This window comes from Meles meles, chromosome 1 (assembly GCF_922984935.1).
Source record: "Meles meles chromosome 1, mMelMel3.1 paternal haplotype, whole genome shotgun sequence".
Taxonomy (NCBI): domain Eukaryota; kingdom Metazoa; phylum Chordata; class Mammalia; order Carnivora; family Mustelidae; genus Meles; species Meles meles.
Genome location: NC_060066.1, coordinates 193,329,488 through 193,348,785, shown reverse-complemented (window position 1 = coordinate 193,348,785; position 19,298 = coordinate 193,329,488). Strand labels below are relative to the sequence as shown.

Below are 19,298 nucleotides of genomic sequence, written 5' to 3'. Positions count from 1 at the left end.
ACACCAGTGCCCATGATCAGGTCCCCCGCAACAAACCAGAATGTCTGGTGTCTTGGCTTTTGATCGAAATTCTGTCAGATCACTGTAGACATTTGGTGTAGACTGATTATCACACTGATCTCAAAACCCAGCTAGCAAGGACAGATGTCTGTGCTTAATAAAAATGGGAGAAAGTTATGACATAATAAATGCAGTTTGTCTGGAAGATCAAACCAGGGCTTGAGATCATAAAAAGGCCATGCTATGAAGTCTGCGGTGGTGCCTGTAGCCCAGAGTGCAGTCCTAGAACAGCGACAGTCCTAGAACGGAGACAGAACACACGAACCTGGCCAGCCCCTGCACTAGAGCTCCACCCTGGTGAATGGGACTGGCCTCATGTGGGCCATGTCCCCATGAGACACTCCCTCCCACACTGTGCAGTGTGCCCTTCAATGTTTGCTGAATGGATGCGCACGCGCAAATCCCGCAGATGAACCACAGCTAGGAAGGTGGGATGGGACGCATGGGACTACAGAGTTTTATCCTTTTATTGAAGCTTACAGTTTCACTGGACTTTTGGCCCCAAAAGAAGAAAAAAAAAACACAAATAAAAAAAGAGCATTGGCGTTGGGAGGAGGCAACTGTCCCCTGGGGATTGAAGCCAAGCAGAGAATGGCAGGCAGGGGAGGGGTCCAAGCTGCAGAGGGGGAGCCTGGCCGAGGATGCCCAGAGAGCAGACTGTCTGAGCTCCCTGAGCAGGGACGGCACCCAGGCAGCTAGAAGTCAACACGTGCGGATTTGGGATGTGGGGCTGGTGGAACCCAAGCCACTTGGTGCCGTGGACAAACCTCCCTCCTGCTTGGTTAACTTCCACTTTGGAGAAACTGGGTTCACTGGACAAGATGGTGTAGGTGAGGGGGCTCAGGTGCTAATGGCAAGAGCTGATGAAACTTACCACTGGTGTCAGGGCACAGAAGGAACAGCCAGAGGCTGGAGCTCAGCTGACTGGGCACTACTCACTCCACTGACATCTCCTGCTCCTGGCACAAGGCGGGGCCATTTAATGCTTAGGGCTCAGGACATTCAACTTTAGTCCTCTCTTAGGTCAGGCCATTACCTGTGTGGCCTCAGCCTAGGTCCCCACGATTTGGTGACAGGGACATGGGACTCCTGGCCCTCTTCGGAAACAGTGCTGCATCAGGCAAGGGAGAATCTTTTTCTAGGGGGGCCAGGAAAAGAGGAGAGGCCCACACGCCTCTCCCACTCTCAGGAGCCAGGAAAGGTCCCTAGTCCACTCTGCTCTCCCCAGATGGGCCAGCTTAGAGCATCCGAGAAGCTGTCATGGTGACGAAGTCCTCAAAGCTGAGCCGAATGTTGCCCTGCACGGCCGTGTCCTTCTCCCGGAAGGCCTCGGTCAGCACCTGCAGCTGGGTGCACACCTGGATGAAGCGGTCTAGCTGCATGGTGGGGCTGGCGGAGCGCGGGCAGTAGCGGGTGACCAGGAGCTGGGTGAACTGGGGGCTCAGGTTGTAGCCCATCTGGGACAGAGCTGCGGAGGAGGGGCACAGGGAGCAGACACAAAACCACACCGTGAGCACGGCTGTCAACCAGCTCTGGGGAGCCCAGCAGTGCAAGGGACTTTGAGGAGATGAAAACCAAAATGGAGAAAGGACAGACGTCCCTATGGTCTGTCTGAGATAGCGGGAGCCCAAAAGGGGCTCTCTCTGGATGCTCTCCTTGGCTGGAAAGCCCCAGTCCCTTTCTCCAAATCTCCGTTACTCTCTGTTCAATCAGGCCCAGAGGGTCCCAGAATGACATGGAGCTAGCCATGCTCCTCTGGGACTCGTCTGCGGTACAGACAGAACCCTCAGCCGCCAGGACCCCGTTGCCCAGGGCGGACATCACAGGCAGTGTGGCACAGAGGGAGACATGACAAAGGCCTTCTCTGGAGTCAAGACAGCCCCTGGGCAAATTACTTAACCTTGCTAATCCTGTCTTATCCTCTCTAAAGTGGGGCTAATATCACCTTGTAAGTCCTAGTAAGGGCTGAGAGAGGGGATCCTGCAAAGCACTTGGCACAGTGCCTGACACATAATAAGCCCTCAGTGGGATTTGTTAAAAATAATAAAATCACCATCACCCCAGGCGAGGCTGCTGGGTGGTTCCAAGGTCATGGCCTATGTGCTACCCTGTCCCCCACCTGGGAGGCTTCCTTTCTTCCTCTCCACATATCTACTAGCCCAGGCTAAAAGCTCCCCTTTTGCTACGTGGCCCTTGGGAAAGTTGCCTCAACTCAGCCTCGGTTTTCTCATCTGCAAAAGGGCAAAAAGAAGAGGGCCCTCACGTAAGGGTGGGGAATAACAGACACTAGCCGTCACCCAGGGAGCATGAGTGACATTAACACTGCTGATTACAGTGCCTGGCCCACAGCAAGCAGTCAGTAAACACACATCTTGTTGTGACAGTATCACGCTGACCAACATCCGTGACAGGACCAGGCAAAAGAGGACGGGATCAGTACAGGTCATGTCCTTGCCCTTCAACCAGGGTGCAGAGCCGGTGAGCCCACCCCCACCCACAGAGCTCCTCGGTCTTACTGAAATCCGTGCCCGGGGCCAAGGGCCGGGTTCTCTGGGGAACCCTTTCTCCCTCCCAGGTGGCAAAGGTCCCTGTCAGATTCTTACCAGCTCACTAACCACCCATCTTCTAAAGTCAGACTCAGAACCGGACCTGGAGCTATGGCCTCAGGTCATTTGAGCTGACTGTCACTTTTAGTGTGGTCTGGGTCCCAGAGTTGGGAAGGAAACTGCTTTCCAGCAGAGATGGCCACAGAAACACCTTTCTGAGCCCCCGTACATGGCTGTTTCCATTTAGCATGTTAGCAACCAGAAAGGAAGGAGCCACACCAGCCACCAGTCCTGGTCTCCAGGTGCCCTGGGCTGCCGAGTTCCCAGCATTAGCCAGGAGTGCCGTCCCGAGGGGAGTCCAAACCTCATCCTGGAACCGGGTGCTCCCTTGCCCTGGATCTTGGCTCGGTGTCACAGCCAGACCACAGACGGGATGGGGAGCGCACCTGTGCCGAGAGCAGCATTTTACCGTGCAGACGGGCATCCGTGCAGAGGCTAGAGAAAAACGGCTCCCCCGGCACAGGGACTGAGCGGAAACGCGGGGCTCTGCCTCTGCACCGAGCCCCTCCCCTGGCCCTCACCTTGCTGCAGCTCCGTGTAGCTAATGGAGCCGGAGTGGTCCCGGTCATACTGCTGGAAGAGGTTCTTCCACTGTTGGATGAACTTCCACAGGGCTGAGAAACCATAGACGTCGATGCGGCCTGACTTCGTCTTGTCAAACATGTCTTGGGTGGGGAGGGAATGGAGGGAAGAAAAGCTTTAGGACGGAAGGCCCAGGGTCCTCGGGTAGCACCCAGGCAAAGCAGGAGACTCCAAAGAACCACAGGCCTGAGGCCCAGATGCCTGTACTTCAGACATACTCTCACCAAATGTGGACCAGACCCCGCCCCTGGCCACCCTCAGCCCTGGCCCTTCCAGAACTGCATTTTCCCTGCCCAGCTGGCCGCCGACCCCCTCGGTGCCATCTGCAGGGAGTCCCATTCTGCAGAATGGAAAACTGAACCTGGGGCTCAAAAAGTCTAGAACTTGAGGACAAATCTAAGGGAAAGAGCTCTCAGTCTAGAGGATCTCCCCTTGAACCCAACTTCCTGCCTGAAGTCCTTCCTGGCTAAAAGATTTCTCCCCCAATGGCTGCGCACCTGCCATCAGTAGTCAGGCGGCTCTGCCCCACTCGAGCCCACAGCCCCCAGGGAAGGGCTAGGACTCACTGATCATCATGAGGCATGTTTCGTCATTGAAAGAGGACCAGTTAGAGTTGACCAGAGCCTGCTTCAGCTCCTTGATGGAGATGTAGCCACTGTGATCGGAGTCCACTGACTGGAACCAGGAGTAAGCCTCAGGATCCACATTCGGAGGAACGCCACCTGTAAGCAGGGGTGCAAACCAGAGAAGTCAGAAGCGGGTCTCAGAGCCAGTCCAAGGATGTGCTGGGAAGGGCCAGCCTCTGTGCTTCTCTGGGGGCAGGTGTTCCTTACCCACAAAGCCTCACAAGGCCACCTACCCATCTTCCATCAAGCCAACCACCTAACCCTGATGGGAGACTCAGAGTAGAGTCTCTGAGCATAGACTCAAGGAGTATCTGTAGTGGGCTTCTACTCCGTGAACCTGCTGGGCTTTGCCTACAGTGTTCCAGTCATTCCTCTCTTTGATCTGAAGTTTCTAGAGAACAGGGACTTTCCAGCTGACTAAGAATGCTCTGAAAAGAAGGATACTCTTTTCTTCACAAACTGGGAATCCAAAAGTATTTGCTGAGCAGCTGACATGCACAGCCCAGAAACAGGTATTTTAAGAGTCACAGCAGCAGGGGGGCTCTCTGGTGTGACAATCAGGTCTGATCCATGTCTGATTTCCCTGACACGGCGACAGTGGACACATTCCATCAAGAATCACCAGAGTGTATTATGGCCATGGAACTCTGCCTCTTCTTGTTCCCCATCAGCTCCCACGGATGATCCCCATCCCCAAACCTCCCTGGAGACACCTCTGAACCTCCTCGCCCCCACGTACCCAGAGAGCTGCCTAGTTCCGTACCCCCTCTCCGTTCCTACGCACCGGCCCTGGTTTAAACACCTCTCACGTGGATTGCTGTAACAGACCAAAAGGCCTAACCAAATCATCCTTACAGCTACTCTCCACCACTCTTCACTTGCTATCAAGGAATCTCTAAAATCCAACTCGGTTCTAACCCATTTCCCCTGGCTTCAACTCAAAACTCTTTCAAGGCTCCATTGCCTACAAAATAGTCCAGCCCCCTTAATCTGGCATTCCAGTGTGGTCCGCTCCTGCCTACCTCTCCCACTCTGTCCCCCTCACGGCTCTGTTCTAGCCCAGATGAAGCATCAGACTCACTCTTAGCCATCCCTGCTTATTCCCACCAGAGGCTGTACTCACGTTCCCTGCCACGGACCCCTTCTCCCTCATCTCTCGGCATCATTTCCTGTCCCCCTGCAAGACCCAAATAAAATGCCATTCCTTCCACAGGGTCTTCCCGATTCTTCCATCTCTGGACAGGCTTCCTTCCCCTCTCCTTTGTACTCCTTCTCTCTTAAGGCCCTGATCACCTGTGTGCATGTTTTCCTCTACCCTCTTCCAGGTCAGAACTGGAGTAAGCTGTGGGCAAGCTCCCAGCCTAAAACTCATCTCTGAGTGCCCAAGGGCTAGCATGGAGCCAGACCCAGACAGGGAAGGTTCTGTATTCATGCCAGAGCTGGCCTCGTGGTTTAAGTCGCAGCTCCCCCATTTGCGGCCTTGGCTTATTTAAATTCTCTGTTTCAGTTTTCTTATCTGTAAAGTGAGGACAGGAGCATCTACTTCACAAGGCTACTGTGAAGTCAGCATCTGGTCCAATCCAAGTTTTAGCTAACTGTTGATTACTGGTGCTGCTGAGGTTCAAACAGCTTTGCGTGTCTGTCAGCAGGTGGAGGAAAGGATCATTCATATGGAAAGCCATGCAGGGTGAAGGGGTGGGAGACGACAGTGGGGAGGCACACAGGCCTTCGTGTTGGAAAGCGGACTGAGTGAACTGGCCACCAAAAGCAATCCTTCCCACAAGGCAGCATCAGAGGCAGCCACGGGCCACGGTGGCACGCAGAAACCACCGCCTAGTCCCAGAGGTGAGGCCCGGAGAAAAAGGTTTGCTTGACTGAGGGTCTAGGTGACCTCTGTGGATGGGAAACCCGGGCAGGTCCCAGAGCGCCTTCCTGAAACAGCAGCTGAGACACAGGGAGCAAGGGCTGTGGCCCCAGGTGAGAGTGTCTCTGGGACATGTGGTCCAGGCGGTCTGCACAGACGAGCCCGGGCTCTGGAGGCAAAGAGCTCTGAGCCTCACCAGCTTGTGGGACTTCAGACAAATGGTGAGTTTTCAAAGTACTGCGCCCCATCCTGAAAACAGACCGACGTCTCGGGGCATGTGATGAGTAACTGAGGGATAAGCAAAAAAAAGCTGCAGCAAAGGGTCTGCCAACGTGTGCAGGCACGTCTTCCCAAAGGAGGGGCTGACTGAACGGAGGGGAAGAGAGCTGCGATGGGAAGAAGGAAAGGACGCGGCAAGGCCAGAACGTGTTCAGAGAACTCCAGCGGACTCAGGTGGGCAGCGGAGACAGTCCCCGGCAGGTGTGGAGGCTAGAGAGGCCCGCTGGGTCTTGAGTACCTGGGGGAACTTCCCTGAGGGCCGTGGGGCACCTTCGATGGGCAAATCTGTCTTGCAGAGCAGTGGCGCAGGCACTCTAGCTCCTGGATTCATCCGGTGGGGCTGAGGCAGGGCCTCCCAGGTGACTCCCGTGCAGGAGAGCTCCAGGGAGACACGAGCTGCACCGGAGAGGAGGCAACAGCAGCCATGTGAGTGGAAGCTGCAGATGGGGAGCAGCTCAGAGTCGGAGGCACATCTCTCCACTCTCTGCAGCCCCAGAGATGATCTCAGGCCTCGAGCCCTAAAGGGATAAGCCTCACAGAGAGGGGCTCCTTGACCTGCAGTGACCTCACGTGGGCTCACAGACACGATTTTAGAAGGTGGAGGAACTCCCCCACGATGCTGCTGAGCTGAAAGCAAACAGCCAGAAGCTCGGGACTCTGACAAGATAAATGCCACTGGCTCTGTTTGGAACCCCCAGTGTGCGAGCTCTCCCTCAGGGCCACCTGCCTGGGAAGGTGCGGGAAAGTGCGGCAGCTTCCCCGCAGGGCCACTCCCAGGAGGCCTTGCAGATGCACCAGATGCTTCCAGGCTGCGGGCTGCTGGCTGCGTCTCCTGGGAATAAGCATTCTGCGACGGGGCCGATGAAAGAGTCCGGGAGGAAAGAGGAGTCTAGGTGCTCACCTTCCCTGACCCCCTGCCTGAGGTCACACAGTCATGTTCAGGGAGCCTGAAGGCCCCACCAGGATTCCCTGCCGCACTGACTCTCCAAGCCCCTAACCTCCACCTTGTCCAATACCTCACTTCCAGCACCTCTGCTCTTTACCCTCCCTGCATCCCACCATTCTCCTGCCTGTCTCAGTCTCTCTCAGGCGTGACGCCCTCACCACAAGTGCTGTCACGTTACACGCAGCATACGTCTTTGCTGAGAACATCCCAGAATGAGTTAGCTCACAGAATACTGCGTATTAAGCCCTTCCCACTGTACCCAGCATCAACCTGCAACCTCTCAACAAATCCTTATTAATAAACTTGTCAGGTAGTGGCACTCCCCCATTTTACAGATGTGCACATTGAGGTGTGAAGCCATGAGTCATGGGTGCCTGGGTGGCTCAGTCGTTGGACATCTGCCGATCCCAGAGTCCAGGGATCAAGTCCCCTGTTGGGCTCCCTGCTCAGTGGAAAGCCTGCTTCTCCCTCTCCCACTTCCCCTGCTTGTGTTCCCTCTCTCACTGTCTCTGTGTCAAATAAATAAATAAAAATCTTTAAAAAAAAATTATCATTTAAAAAAAAAAAGAGGTGAAGTCATTTGGTCAGGTTAGCATGTGGCCTGATCTCAAAAGCCTAGGCTTTCAACAACTACACCATCTTTCCTTTCTACATATAGCGGCCAGTCTTCTCACACAGACATGGGTTTTCCCCATGGTTCGCTGCTGCCGGTTGTTTGCTGATCCCCTGTAAGGGCACAGCGCATCCTCTCCACTGCCCAGTGGCCTGAAGAGCCCCCACAGGACAGTACTATCCACTCCCCTCTGATTGATGTCAGGCTTGACCAGGGGATGCGGTTTGGCCACCAGAACAAACAGAAGTGGAAGAGATGTAAAGTACTTCCATGCAGAAGCTTTTCAGAGGCACCAGGCATTCCTGCTAGCCCTCCCGATCTGTCTTGCCACGAGAACAGCCTATCTCAACTAAGGGCTGCTCCTTCTGCCCGGATCTAGAAGGAAAAGACACGTGGCACGGAACTTCAGCAGCCAGATCCACAGCTGCGGACACGTAAGCAAGAGTAAGGAAGTGCAAGCAAGCAATGGAAATAAATAAGCCCAAGTAACTCTAGAGTTGCCGTCCCCAAAGCAAAGCTAACTCACGGACTTCATGTTCTGCTGATGCAAGCGGGAGCTACAGGCAAGATGCTAGGGCGCCAGAGACCAAGCTGCCTGCACACCCACAGGAAGGGCAAGGATGGGTCCCAGAGAACTCAAAACAAGTTCAGAGATGTTGGACCTCGAGTCCAAGATCCCTACTTACCTGGAGGAGGTCCCTGTCCATAAGGTCCAGGATGCTGGCCCCCGTAGGAATTCGGAGGTGGCTGACCATAGGGGCCCCCCGGGGCTGCTCCACCATACAGTCCTCCTGGAGTTCCAGAGGGGGGTCCCCCAGGGTTGGGGTGTCCGTAGGGTCCTCCACCAGCTGGCGGTCCATAAGGCCCTCCAGGGGCAGGACCCCCTCCATAACCGCCACCGGCAGGTACCCCACTGCCATACTGCCCTCCACCATGCGGGGGTCCGGGGTAGTAGCTGCCCGGAGGGGCTCCGGGCGCTTGTCCTCCAGCTCCTGGGCAGCCCTGCAAGAAGAGCAAACCATCAGTCAGAACGGTAAGGCCGGAAACCAGCCACAGCATGACCCTGTACTGTCATGAAACCTGGCCACTGCCAGTCTTTCCCAGAGCTGGGCTGGAATTGTGCCCTCATTGCTCAGATGGACAGCCTGAGGCTTCTAGAGAAGAGAAAACCTACCCAAGATCATACCATCGATGACATGTGGAGTCAGGGCTAGAATCCCGCTCTCCTGGCTCCCTGCCATCACACCAAGGGCTCTGTGATGGCTTGGGATCGTGTCTGGTTTGCCACATTCTCCCCTGCCCCCAGTGTTGACTACGGGCTCAGTAATTACTGAACAAACGAGGAGGCAAAGGAATTCAAATCCCACCCACCCCGTGCCACCTCCATGCCTACGTGAGGACTGACAGCGCAAACGCAGTCCCCACCCGCCGCTCTTCAACCCCGAGCAACATGTCCAGGGCACGGGCTGTAGCACGTCTTCCTCAGCTGAGAAGAGCTCGAGATACGATACGAGAACATGTCCCCTTCTTCCTGGTGACTCTGGGACAGGCCGGGGAGACCCTGCTCCTCAGGTACCGGAGTGAGCAGAATCAGTGAGAGTCAAAGAAAACCAGTCTGAATTCGGATTCTGCCACTTACTCACCGGACTAATGACTTCCCCTCTCTAAGCCTCAACATCCTTTGTTCTAAACGGGAATCGAACAGTGTCTACCTCCCAGGCTGGCGTGTGAATGAAAAGAGACCAGGTGTGCGAAGCGCTCTGACACAGGAGGAAACCCCAGTCCAGAAAAACTGCACCCAGACTGTGTGGAGGGACTGGGGCCAGGACCCAGGTGTCCCTTAGCGCAGATGAGGGGGTGTTCCCTCTTTCGTCCATGTCCCCACACCACTAGCCAGGGATCCCTAAACTCCGTGTTCAGCTGTAACCGCCTACATGGCAGAGTGCAGCCCCGACACAGCTGTGGATGGGCTGGGCGCAGGGGCCTGGGGAACAGCTGGGCCCGGCTCTGAGGGGGTTTACCATTTAGACATGCCAGAGATAAAGCTAGAAGGCACACCAGTGGCCTAGCTGCGGACAGCCTGGACTTGCTCTTTTTATCGTGTTTGCTAGCTTCTGGGACATTCTCCCTCAAGGCTGAGGCCAAACTCACACTTCATCTAAGAGAGGTCTGCTGGCTCTAGGGGGGTTTCTGCCGGGGCGGGCGCAGGAAGCAGGTCCTTCCACCTTCCCCACTCAGCAAGCTGGGAGCTCTGAGGCTTTGGAAACGGCCAGAGCTGGCGGCAACACTTCTTTCTCTACAGTGAAGTCACACACCAATCCCAACTCCGAACTCCACTTGCCAGCTGAGCTCTCACTGCGGGTCCCAGGCTTCCTCTCTCCAAGCCTTCTCCTTCACAGGTAACACACAATCCTCTCTCCCTTACTGGCCGCTCTGCTGATTACAAAACATAAATGCAGCAGAATTTTGTCAGTCTAACTTTTAGCTAAAGACTCTTTTGATAAAACAAAATTTTAAAAACTGACAAAAGAAAGTGGCTTTGGCTGAAGCACGGTGGGGGTGCCAGAGCCCCAGCCAGGCAGGCCCCCTCCTCCGTTAGATCCTGAGGGAGCTCTGCAGATGCCTTAGTGACTCAAAAGGCAGTCTGAAAACCACTGATATAAGAAAACAAGTCCTTACAACAGTGCCTGGCATAGAGCAAATGATCTAGAAATCTGGGCTGCTGTTACATTACTCATCACCCGCAAAGCCCTGCGCCAGGTAAGTTCCTGGATAGGCGGGTGTATAAAGGTGAGAGCCTGTCAGAAGGGGATCCCAGTTAATAGCAGAGGCGCGGAAACGCTCTTCATAACATCTAACAAAACAGCACAAGGAACCGCGTGTTTCAAGTGCACGCACAAGCCGTGGACCAGAAAGGAGAGAGGGCGAAGTCGAGAGAGTTTCCAGGAGAAAGCAGGGTTTGAGCCGGGATGAAAAGAACAAAAAAGATTCTGAGGGCGCTGGAGCAGTGTGATGGGAGGGGTGCGCAGGAGGTGGAGGTCTAACCCCTTCAGTTTCCTGATGGCGAAACGAAGAAGAGGGAAAGGGACCTGCTCAAATCGCACAGAACTGGAGGCAGAGATGGAGCCGGACCACCTCCCACCACACTGGGGCCCGTAACTCCCCTGGCCTAAGGCGCCTGAGGCCCAGGCCTTCCGCCTGGGAAGTGCCCCCCCTCCCAACAAAGCAGGCGCTGCCAGGCAGGTCTTCTGACCCTCCCAGTATCACATGCCAGGGGCCTGCTGGGTCTGGCACAGTCTGGCAACTAAACCCTCTGCACTCTGCCCTGGGTCAGAGCCCTCACCTTTAGAGAGCACTTTGACAAGCGCGCAGATGCTACCACCGAACCAGCCGACAGTCCTCAAACAGAAAATAGGAAGCTATCAGTAGGCTGCTTTTCAGATGAAGAAACTGAGGTATGCAACCATGACTTCATCCAACGAACACTTACGGAGTGTATCGTACTAGGCCTGGGGCGTCAAACTAAATAGGACCCCGAGGGCCCCACTGGTGATTCGAGTACAGTTTGATCAGTGCCATCAGAAAAGTCCACTTCAGTGCTATCAAGGAGGCGCAGACAGAGGAATTTGTTCCATTTGCTGAATGATGGATGAGGAATCCAATGAAGCAATGTGTGAAGTGGGTCAAGGAAAGCTTCCTGGAGGAGGCAGGAGCGATACTGGGGCTGGCCTTGCAGGATGCCAAGGCATTCCCCAAAGCAGGAAAGGGCATTCCAGACAGGAGGGAGAAGACAGGCACAGGCCTGTGAGTGAACACAGAGCGTTGGGGGGATGGCTGGAAAGCAGGGGCAGGGGCAAGGACGCAAGGTGAACTCAGACAGGCAGGCTCTTTACACTCTCCTTGGCCAGGCTCCCCTCCTGCTGCGTTTCAGTGAGCGGGTGAGTTACTGGTGTCTTAACGAACTTTCTGTCTGTGTCTCCTCCACGCTACAGTAGGCGCCCCAAGGCCAGACACTAGGCCTCATTCATCAGGGTACCCAGGGTCCAGCACAGTGCCTGGCACCTGCAAGCCTCCATAAATATTTGAGCAGATGAATCCCGCTCTGAAGAGTTTGGGCTTTATGCCTGAGGAAACAGAGCGCCATAGAAGGGTTTCCAACAGAGGAGGAACGTGATTAGAGCCTTGTTTAGAGAATTAGCCCGCAGTGGGGTGGGGGATGAGCTCGCGGGGGAGGCAGCAGCCCAGGTGTTAGGCAGGCAGGGGTTGAACCAGACAGCGGACTTAGACATGGAGAGAACAGGATGGATTCTGAAGCTATTTCAGAGATAGGCTAGACATGACTTGACGACTAATTCGATTAGGGAGGAGATGGCAGGGGAAGGAAAGGGAAGTGTTCAGAATGACTCAGGTTATCCAGCGTGTACGGATGAAGCGGCGCCACTGACTGAGGCAGAACCCAGGCCGGGGAGAAAGTCCGGGGACGATGGTTCCCAGGGTCACTGAGTTGTCAGCAAAGGTCTGAAGCAGACATGAAAACCGGAGTCCCTGACTCCCTGTTCTTTTATGCTACTGCACACTGCCAACCCTTTTGAGACTTTTTCCAAGAGCATTTCATGTTGATCAACACAAGATTGTGAAAGAAAAAAAGAAAGAGAAAGAGCGAGAGAGAGTTCAGCAATCACGATTTCTGAAACATCACAGAAAACTATCCGTGGGACTTGTTCGTCCCCCAAGATTTTATTTTTAAGCAATCTCCACACCCAGTATGGGTCTCAAATTCAATCCTGTGATCAGGAGTTGCAAGCTTGGCACATGCTGCCAACAGAGCCCGCCAGGCGCCTCTCCCTGGGTCTTTACTGATCGCATATAAACTACATTTGCTATACTGGGGTCAGGGAGGGGCAATTAAGATTTTCCGGAAGCTCTGCCAGGTGCTTCCGGTTCAGCGGCTCCCACTGATGCTGTCCTGTTAGGGAAGTGCTATTACTCCCATGTCACAGATGAGAAAATTAAGGCACAATTTCCCAGTGCGCCTGTGATGACATGGCTAGAACGGGTGAGCTAGGATTCAAAACAGGGTCTCTACTCTACTACTCAACCGTGACCAAACAAGGACGGACCTCAATGTAACTGTCAGACACGATGCATTTCTACAGTGGACAGGGCTGAAGGGAGAAGGACGGGATTAGGCGCTCTTTCAGAGGTTTCGAGCCTGGAAATCAGGGAGAAGCGGAGGAATCGTACTCTTTTCTCACCGCAGCACCTAGACCCGATCTGACAGCCACAGGACTGTGAGAGATCCGAGAGCCTCCAGTCTGGCCACTCAGGAGAGGCCAGAATCTCTGCAGCACCTTCTTGAATCTGCTTGCATGCCTGCAAGGGGTGGGGGGCTCACATCCTCCTCAGTAACCCACTCAGGAAGGTCTCTATTTTCTTTTGGCACGAGGGGTCTTCCTTCTGCCCCCCAAGACCTTCATGAGGTTCGGAGGTATCAAAAGCCGGTCTGTGTGGAGTCCTGATGGGGAAGGAAACAGGCCACCTTGCAAAAAGAGGCCTGTCTCTGGAGCTGCCCCTCAAGTTTCGGGTGGAGGAGGCTAACACACATTTAAGGGGTTAAATGATCAAGAAGATAGGCATGGTTTGGGCATTCACCAGCAGAGCCTCCTAAAATATTTAAAGGCCAGAAACCTGCAGCCAATAAACAGTGGGCCAAGAACTGCCCCAAGACTTCAATTACCGCCTGGATGCTGACATTCCAAAATCCTTCTGTCCAGCCTCATCTCTCCTGAGCAGCAGACCCACATATCCAACAACCTACTGGACCTTCTCTCCAAATCTATTCCTCCCTCTGTGTCCCCATCTCAGTGAGTGGTACCTCTCCCCCAAACCTGAAGCCCTAGTGCCCTCCTGGGAACCTCCTCATTCCTCCTCTCCATCACCCCAATTAGGCACCAAATTCTCTCAATCCTACATCCTAAACGCTTTTCAAATCCTTTTTCAACAGGCCCCCGTATTCTCTAATCAAGGGTACTCCAGCTTTGAGATGTGTCTCCCTGCCTCCAGGGTCTCCTGCTTCGGTCCGTTCTCACAGTGCCCCATGGTACCAGCTCCAAAGCACACGTGAAACAAGACTCTTCTATGGCTCCCTCATTAGTCAGGATGAAGTCCACACTCCCCGGAAAGGCATACAAAGTCCTTGAGGATCTGGCCCTTGCTTACTGTTCTGGTGTCATTTCTTAGCCCTTTCCCCTTCTTTACAATTGATCTCCTGAAATTCCTCTAAAATACTGGGCTCCCTTCTGCTGACCTTTGTGCGTGCTCTCCCCTCTACTTTCTTCACTCAGCTAATGCCTACTGGTGATTCAGCTTTTGGCTTCAATGTCACCTCCTTTAAGAAGGCTTCCTCCCCGCCCGACTTAGTCACGCGTCCCTCCTGTGCTGTCCTAGTATCTTACACTTAACTCCCATTTAGCATTTGTCACACTGATTCCACGATTTGTCTATCTGTATCATTCTTTCCTTGGAGTATCTACTATATGCCCAAAACCACGCCAAGCACTTTACATGGGTTATCTCCTTTAATCTTTACAGTAACTCGAGGTTGGTACCCTTATGACCCCATTTTAAAGAAGGGGAAGCTGAGCCTTGGACTTTGGCAAGAAATTTCTGCAAGGAAGTGGCAGAGCAGGGACGTGCAGCCAAATCTCTCAGTCTCAGAGACCAAGTTCTCAATCGCCGAAACCCATCGAGCTGGTTCTCCCACCCAGGACCAAAGGTTACTTGAGTTTCACTGCTCCAACCCTCAGTCCATGCTCGAGGACTCCAGGGCTGGAGGCAGTGGAAAATTCGAGTTTTGACTCCTAACAATAGGTTGGAATCCTGCAGGACTATGCTCTGGGTAGAGAGGAGGCAGCACTAAGCCTTTGGATGCTTTGAAACAACCCAGTATTTCCTGGGAATACCCTGGACCAGGAGCTGCACAAGTGGTCAGGGTATGTTGTGTGGTGGGGGGCGGGCGGGGGGATAAAAGCATTTCTTCTATTCTATACACCTTTCTCTCCGTGCTCCTTTCCAGTATTTCACTCTGAGCAGAAGCCCAGGCCGTGTGGCCTAACAGCCATCACAGCAGCAAGGGCCGCCACCAGGCACTGGCACACACTTGGTATCAATAACGTGCCAAGCTCGCCGCAAGCTTTATCAGCGTGTCTTCATGTCAGCCCTACGAAGTACTACTCCTCCCTTTTTAAAGGTGAGGAAACTGAGGCTCGGAGCCCAAAGATGGTTTGTCCGAGGGCATGCAACTATTAAGTGCTGGAATTAGGATACTGTCCAGTAGTATCCAACCTGGAAGTTCAAGCTCTTAATTTCTATGTCACTGCCTCTAAGATGCATACAAAATACCTCCAGAAGCTTATTATGATGTAGATTCCTGGGCCCTTTCTGGGTACAGAACAGGTCTGAAGTGGAACCCAAAAGTGTGTTGTTGTTGTTTTAATTAATTTATTTATTTGTGAGAGAGAGAGGAGAGAGACAGGCAGGCGCAGAGGGAGAAGCAGAGAGAATCCCAAGCAGAGTCTGGGCAGAGCGCAGAGCCCAACACAGGGCTCGGGCTCACAACCCTGAGATCATGACCCGAGCCAAAACCAAGTCAGACGCTCAAACAACAAGGCCATCGGTGCCCCCAAGAGTGTGCTTTTTAAACAAGCTCCTAGGTGATTCTGATACAGACCAGCCAATGCACCATGGCAATCTTTTCCCAAACTGTGTTCCTCAAGAACCCTAGTGTTACCAAAAAATGACCAGAAATTTTAGAAAAAGGGAGTTGGGATGGGAAGCAGTCCCGTGGTTAAATAACTTTAAGAAATACCGCATATTCTATCCCTCTCTAGCAGGTTTACAAAGCATATTAACAAATTATGAATTCTGAGATGCCTCAAGTTGAGAGAACTTACCCAGCTGTATTGCACGGAGTATTTCCCACTTACTTAACCACAGAATCCTCCTTTATTAGCGATACCTATTAATATTTCATAAAACCCAACAAATGGAATGGAGCTTCAGAAGCCCTGCTAGGTTGTACTTCCTCCTAACCTCAGCCCATGCTAGCCTCTTTTTGTCTACTCCGCTAAGTGTGCAACGAAAGGAGTTCTAAGTTCCAGTCCTAGCCTCACTCCCTCACTTGCTATACTGTGACCTTGGGCAAGCCATTTAACCTCTTTGGGCTCCTTCCCCAGCTATAAATTGGGGATAATAATCTCTGCTAGCATGTTTATGGGGCCTTCCTCACTGAGATTAAAAAGGTCCATATCCAAAAGCCACAAAGGGCTTCACTCACTCACCATCCTTATGGCATGTGACTATACTCTACTGAGCACTTTCTAATATCCCACATAATTTTGCTTTCCAATTTTCCCTGCACAGGTTTTATCTCCTAAATTAGTACGATCTTGGGCAAATCAGGAGCCCTCCCTGGGCTTCAGTTTCTTAAAATAAAGGTACTATTTTGAGGTCTCTCCTGGCACTGACCTTCTAGGAGTCTAGAAAAAAAATCCAAATACTAAAATACTCTTACACTCTTAGAAGTACCAAATGCAGACGCCTGGGTGGCTCAGTGGGTTAAAGTCTCTGCCTTTGGCTCAGGTCATGATCCCAGGGTCCTGGGATTGAGGCCCCCATCAGGCTCTCTGCTCAGCGCGGAGCCTGCTTCCTCCTCTCTCTCTCTCTCTCTGCCTACTTGTGATCTCTGTCTGTTAAATAAAAAAAAAGGAAAATCTAAAAAAAAAGTACCAAATGCTTTACAAGCATGACGTCATTACTATTCATGTCAGCTCTCTGAAGCAGACCCTATTATTGGGCCCAGTTTTCAAGAGGGGTTGAAACTTAGGCTCACAAAGGCAAAATAACTATGGAAGTGATGGAGTCAAGGTGTGAACATTCTTCTGACTCCAAGCTGAACTTAACCACTCTACCGATCTGTCATCCAACAAAGGATTCAGGTCACAGAATCACCTTGCTGGGGTGTTCTTGGCTGGAACAAAATGGGCTGGGGAGTGGGGTAAGAGGCATTTGCTGACGGCTTCCGGGTTCTGCTGCCTGCCTGGAGACTTCGGGTTAAGTTCGTGTCTTTTCTGGGTTTCACTTTTCTTATGAGTGAAACGGAGGTGTCAGACTAAGTAAACAAGGTCACTCAAGGAAACTGCGGAAACCACAGATTCTCCTGATGATTCGCATGCAGTATGTCAGGGGCGTATTTTTATCAGACGCCCCGAACGATGCCGACGAAACCACTGTTCTCAATGTTCTGCTGACTTCGGTGAGCCCGCTGGGAGCCCCCGCGGGAGTCCTGAGAAGGTGTGGGGTCCCGGCGGAGCCCAGCCTGATTATGTGAGGTTCAAGGTCCCCAAATCCCCGCCGGCGCGACGTCAGAGGGGGCGCGACGCGACCTCCCAGACCTGTAGTCTGCGTGACGTGAGACAGGCGCGACCGACCAGCCCTTTCGCTTTCTCTGCCGCCCGAGACCTCGCTGAAGGTGGGAAGGGTTCGGAGAATGCCAGGAGAAAGCAAAGCGGGGCCCAGGCCTGGACTCCGCAAGGTCCCTACTTGAAATCGCCCGCCGCCCCCAACACACTCACCTGCCCGTAGGGGTAGCTGGCCATGGCGACTCGACGTCACACTTCGGCGAGGGGCGGGGCTTCCCAGTCCTGTGCCTGCCCCGCCTACGCCTGGGGGTGGGCCCGCTTATGATTGGATATGCACCGCTGTCAATCCTGGACGCATGGGTCGACGGAAGTGACGTTTAGGGCGGTGGTTGGGGGCCTCAGGGAGAGACCCGAGGTGCCAAGGCTTGGGTGAAGGTTTCCGGAAATCTCCTTCGCTTACTGGCGGGGCTGTTCCTCCGTTTTCTGCCCAAGCGTAGGACCCCAGGGCTGCTCAGGCCCGGGTATTTAGTGAGAAGCTTGGGTCGGTTGTTGTAGCGGTGGCCATGTTTTAACCTGGCAAATGGGACGCCTGATAGTAGGTAGTTACAGTCGTCACTGTAAGTTTCCGCCTGCCGGAGGAGGGTCCAGGCGGTTGCCGTGACAACCGGGAACCGATTTAGGCCTCCTGGTCAGGACGGAGGGAAGGACGAAGTACCTCGCTCTAATGTCGAGACGCCTGTTAGTAGCTTTAGAATGAGATTTGTGGTCTTTCGAGAGGAAAATCCTAAACATCAGAGTGGGAGGAAAGTTAGATCATCTGGGGTCTCTTCTCATAAAACGAGGATACTGTGGTCCAGAGAGGCAGTGATTTGCCGTAATTCACAGTAGTTTGGGGCATAGGTGATGCCCAGTTCTCAGCAGGGAAGTCTTGACTAGTCCCCAAAGTCAGTCCAATTCTGGTTGCTGAGTGACCACATACAGTCATACACTTGCTCTTGGTTCAGGCGCCACACTTGTTGCATGCTTATCTAATTTGTTAAGTTCTTCCTTTTGGGCATACATTATATGTGTTTTTGCTGGTCATATCCCCTGCACCTAGTACAGTACCTGGCCCTGTATTCAACAACAACAACAATAACAATGAATAGTGTTATGAGGTGTTATCCATTACAGACCATCTATAACCATTTAACCAGGCACTTTCCAAAATCACTGTGTTCATCATGCTACTTGTCCCTTGGACAGTGGCTACAATGGCTCCTCTTCATCTGACTCTACAAAAAAAAAAAGGCCCAACCTCTTCATTCTGGCACTCCAGGCCCTTCACAATATGACCCAATCTCACGTTGGCATCTGATACTGTTATTGTGCTATATTCCAGCCTGCCTCATACAAGAGTTCTCTTTGGTATTTTCTCCAAAACTGATTTCTGTCTTTCATCTCAGAAAATTCACCCACTCTCTGAGGCAGAACCTAGGATTGTTCTAGTATGACCTCTGTTCCTTCAAATATTTTCCCACCTACATTTGCTCTACTTCAAAAGTAGACCCACATCTGCTCTTTTCTCCCTGTTTGCACTATCACCCTAGTCCAAGATTCCATCCTCTGTGGCCTGGATCATTGCAGTAGCCTCCTGATCAGTGTCCCTGCTTTCCCTCTTTCTTCTACACTCTATTCCTCATGGAGCAGCCAAAGTGCTTGTCTTAAATGTAAATTAGATCATGTCGTTCCTAGGCTTGCTTTCCTTCTCATAACTCTTACAATAAAATCTAAACTCAGCCTTATGACCTTCATGGGCCTGTGTGACCAAGACTTGCTTGCATCTCCAGCATCACTTCCTGTCCCTGCTGTCCCCTTCAGTTCACTCCGGTCATGCTGGCCTGGTCTCTACCCCTGGAATTGAACTCATTCTCACCTCCAGATTTTTGGATTAGCTTTTCCCTCTTCCTGGAATGCTCTTCCCTTGGCTCTTCACTGGCTGGCTCCTCTTTGCCATTCAGGTTTTGGTTCAAATATCACCTCCTGAGCGGAGGAGGTGGGCGGCAGCATTCTTTGACACCACATCTAAAGCTCTCCCACATTCCAGTCATTTATCATATTACAGTGTTTCATTTTTTCATAGTACTTGTCACTACTTGAATTACCCTCTTTAAAATTTGCATGTATATTGTAGCATTGTCCTCTCCTTTTTCACTCTTATATCCCCAGTGCCTAGAATAGTGTCTGGCATGAATTTAATAAGTGTTATTAGATATCATCATCGTATAATACTTACTAGGTGCCCGATATCATGCTATTTTTTA

General features: G+C 52.6%; 1 protein-coding gene across 1 annotated transcript; it reads right to left on the bottom strand.

Annotated features, from left to right (window-relative positions):
* Positions 1-509: 509 nt before the first annotated feature.
* On the bottom strand, positions 510-17,351 carry PEF1 (penta-EF-hand domain containing 1). Its single transcript, XM_045979304.1, has 5 exons — positions 17,209-17,351; positions 8,263-8,578; positions 3,815-3,970; positions 3,188-3,331; positions 510-1,528 (listed from the first exon to the last, which is right to left on the bottom strand). The coding sequence occupies exons 1-5, from the start codon at positions 17,230-17,232 to the stop codon at positions 1,299-1,301; spliced, it is 870 nt and encodes a 289-aa protein (XP_045835260.1). The 5' UTR covers positions 17,233-17,351; the 3' UTR covers positions 510-1,298.
* Positions 17,352-19,298: the final 1,947 nt, after the last annotated feature.

Excerpts from the sequence above, each read along its gene's own strand:
- PEF1 (XM_045979304.1), bottom strand. The coding sequence starts at position 17,232 with ATGGCCAGCTACCCCTACGGGCAG. Across the intron at positions 8,579-17,208 it reads CCAGCTACCCCTACGGGCAG|GGCTGCCCAGGAGCTGGAGG; the intron begins GTGAGTGTGTTG and ends CTCTTCTTGCAG. Across the intron at positions 1,529-3,187 it reads CTACACGGAGCTGCAGCAAG|CTCTGTCCCAGATGGGCTAC; the intron begins GTGAGGGCCAGG and ends CCTCCTCCGCAG.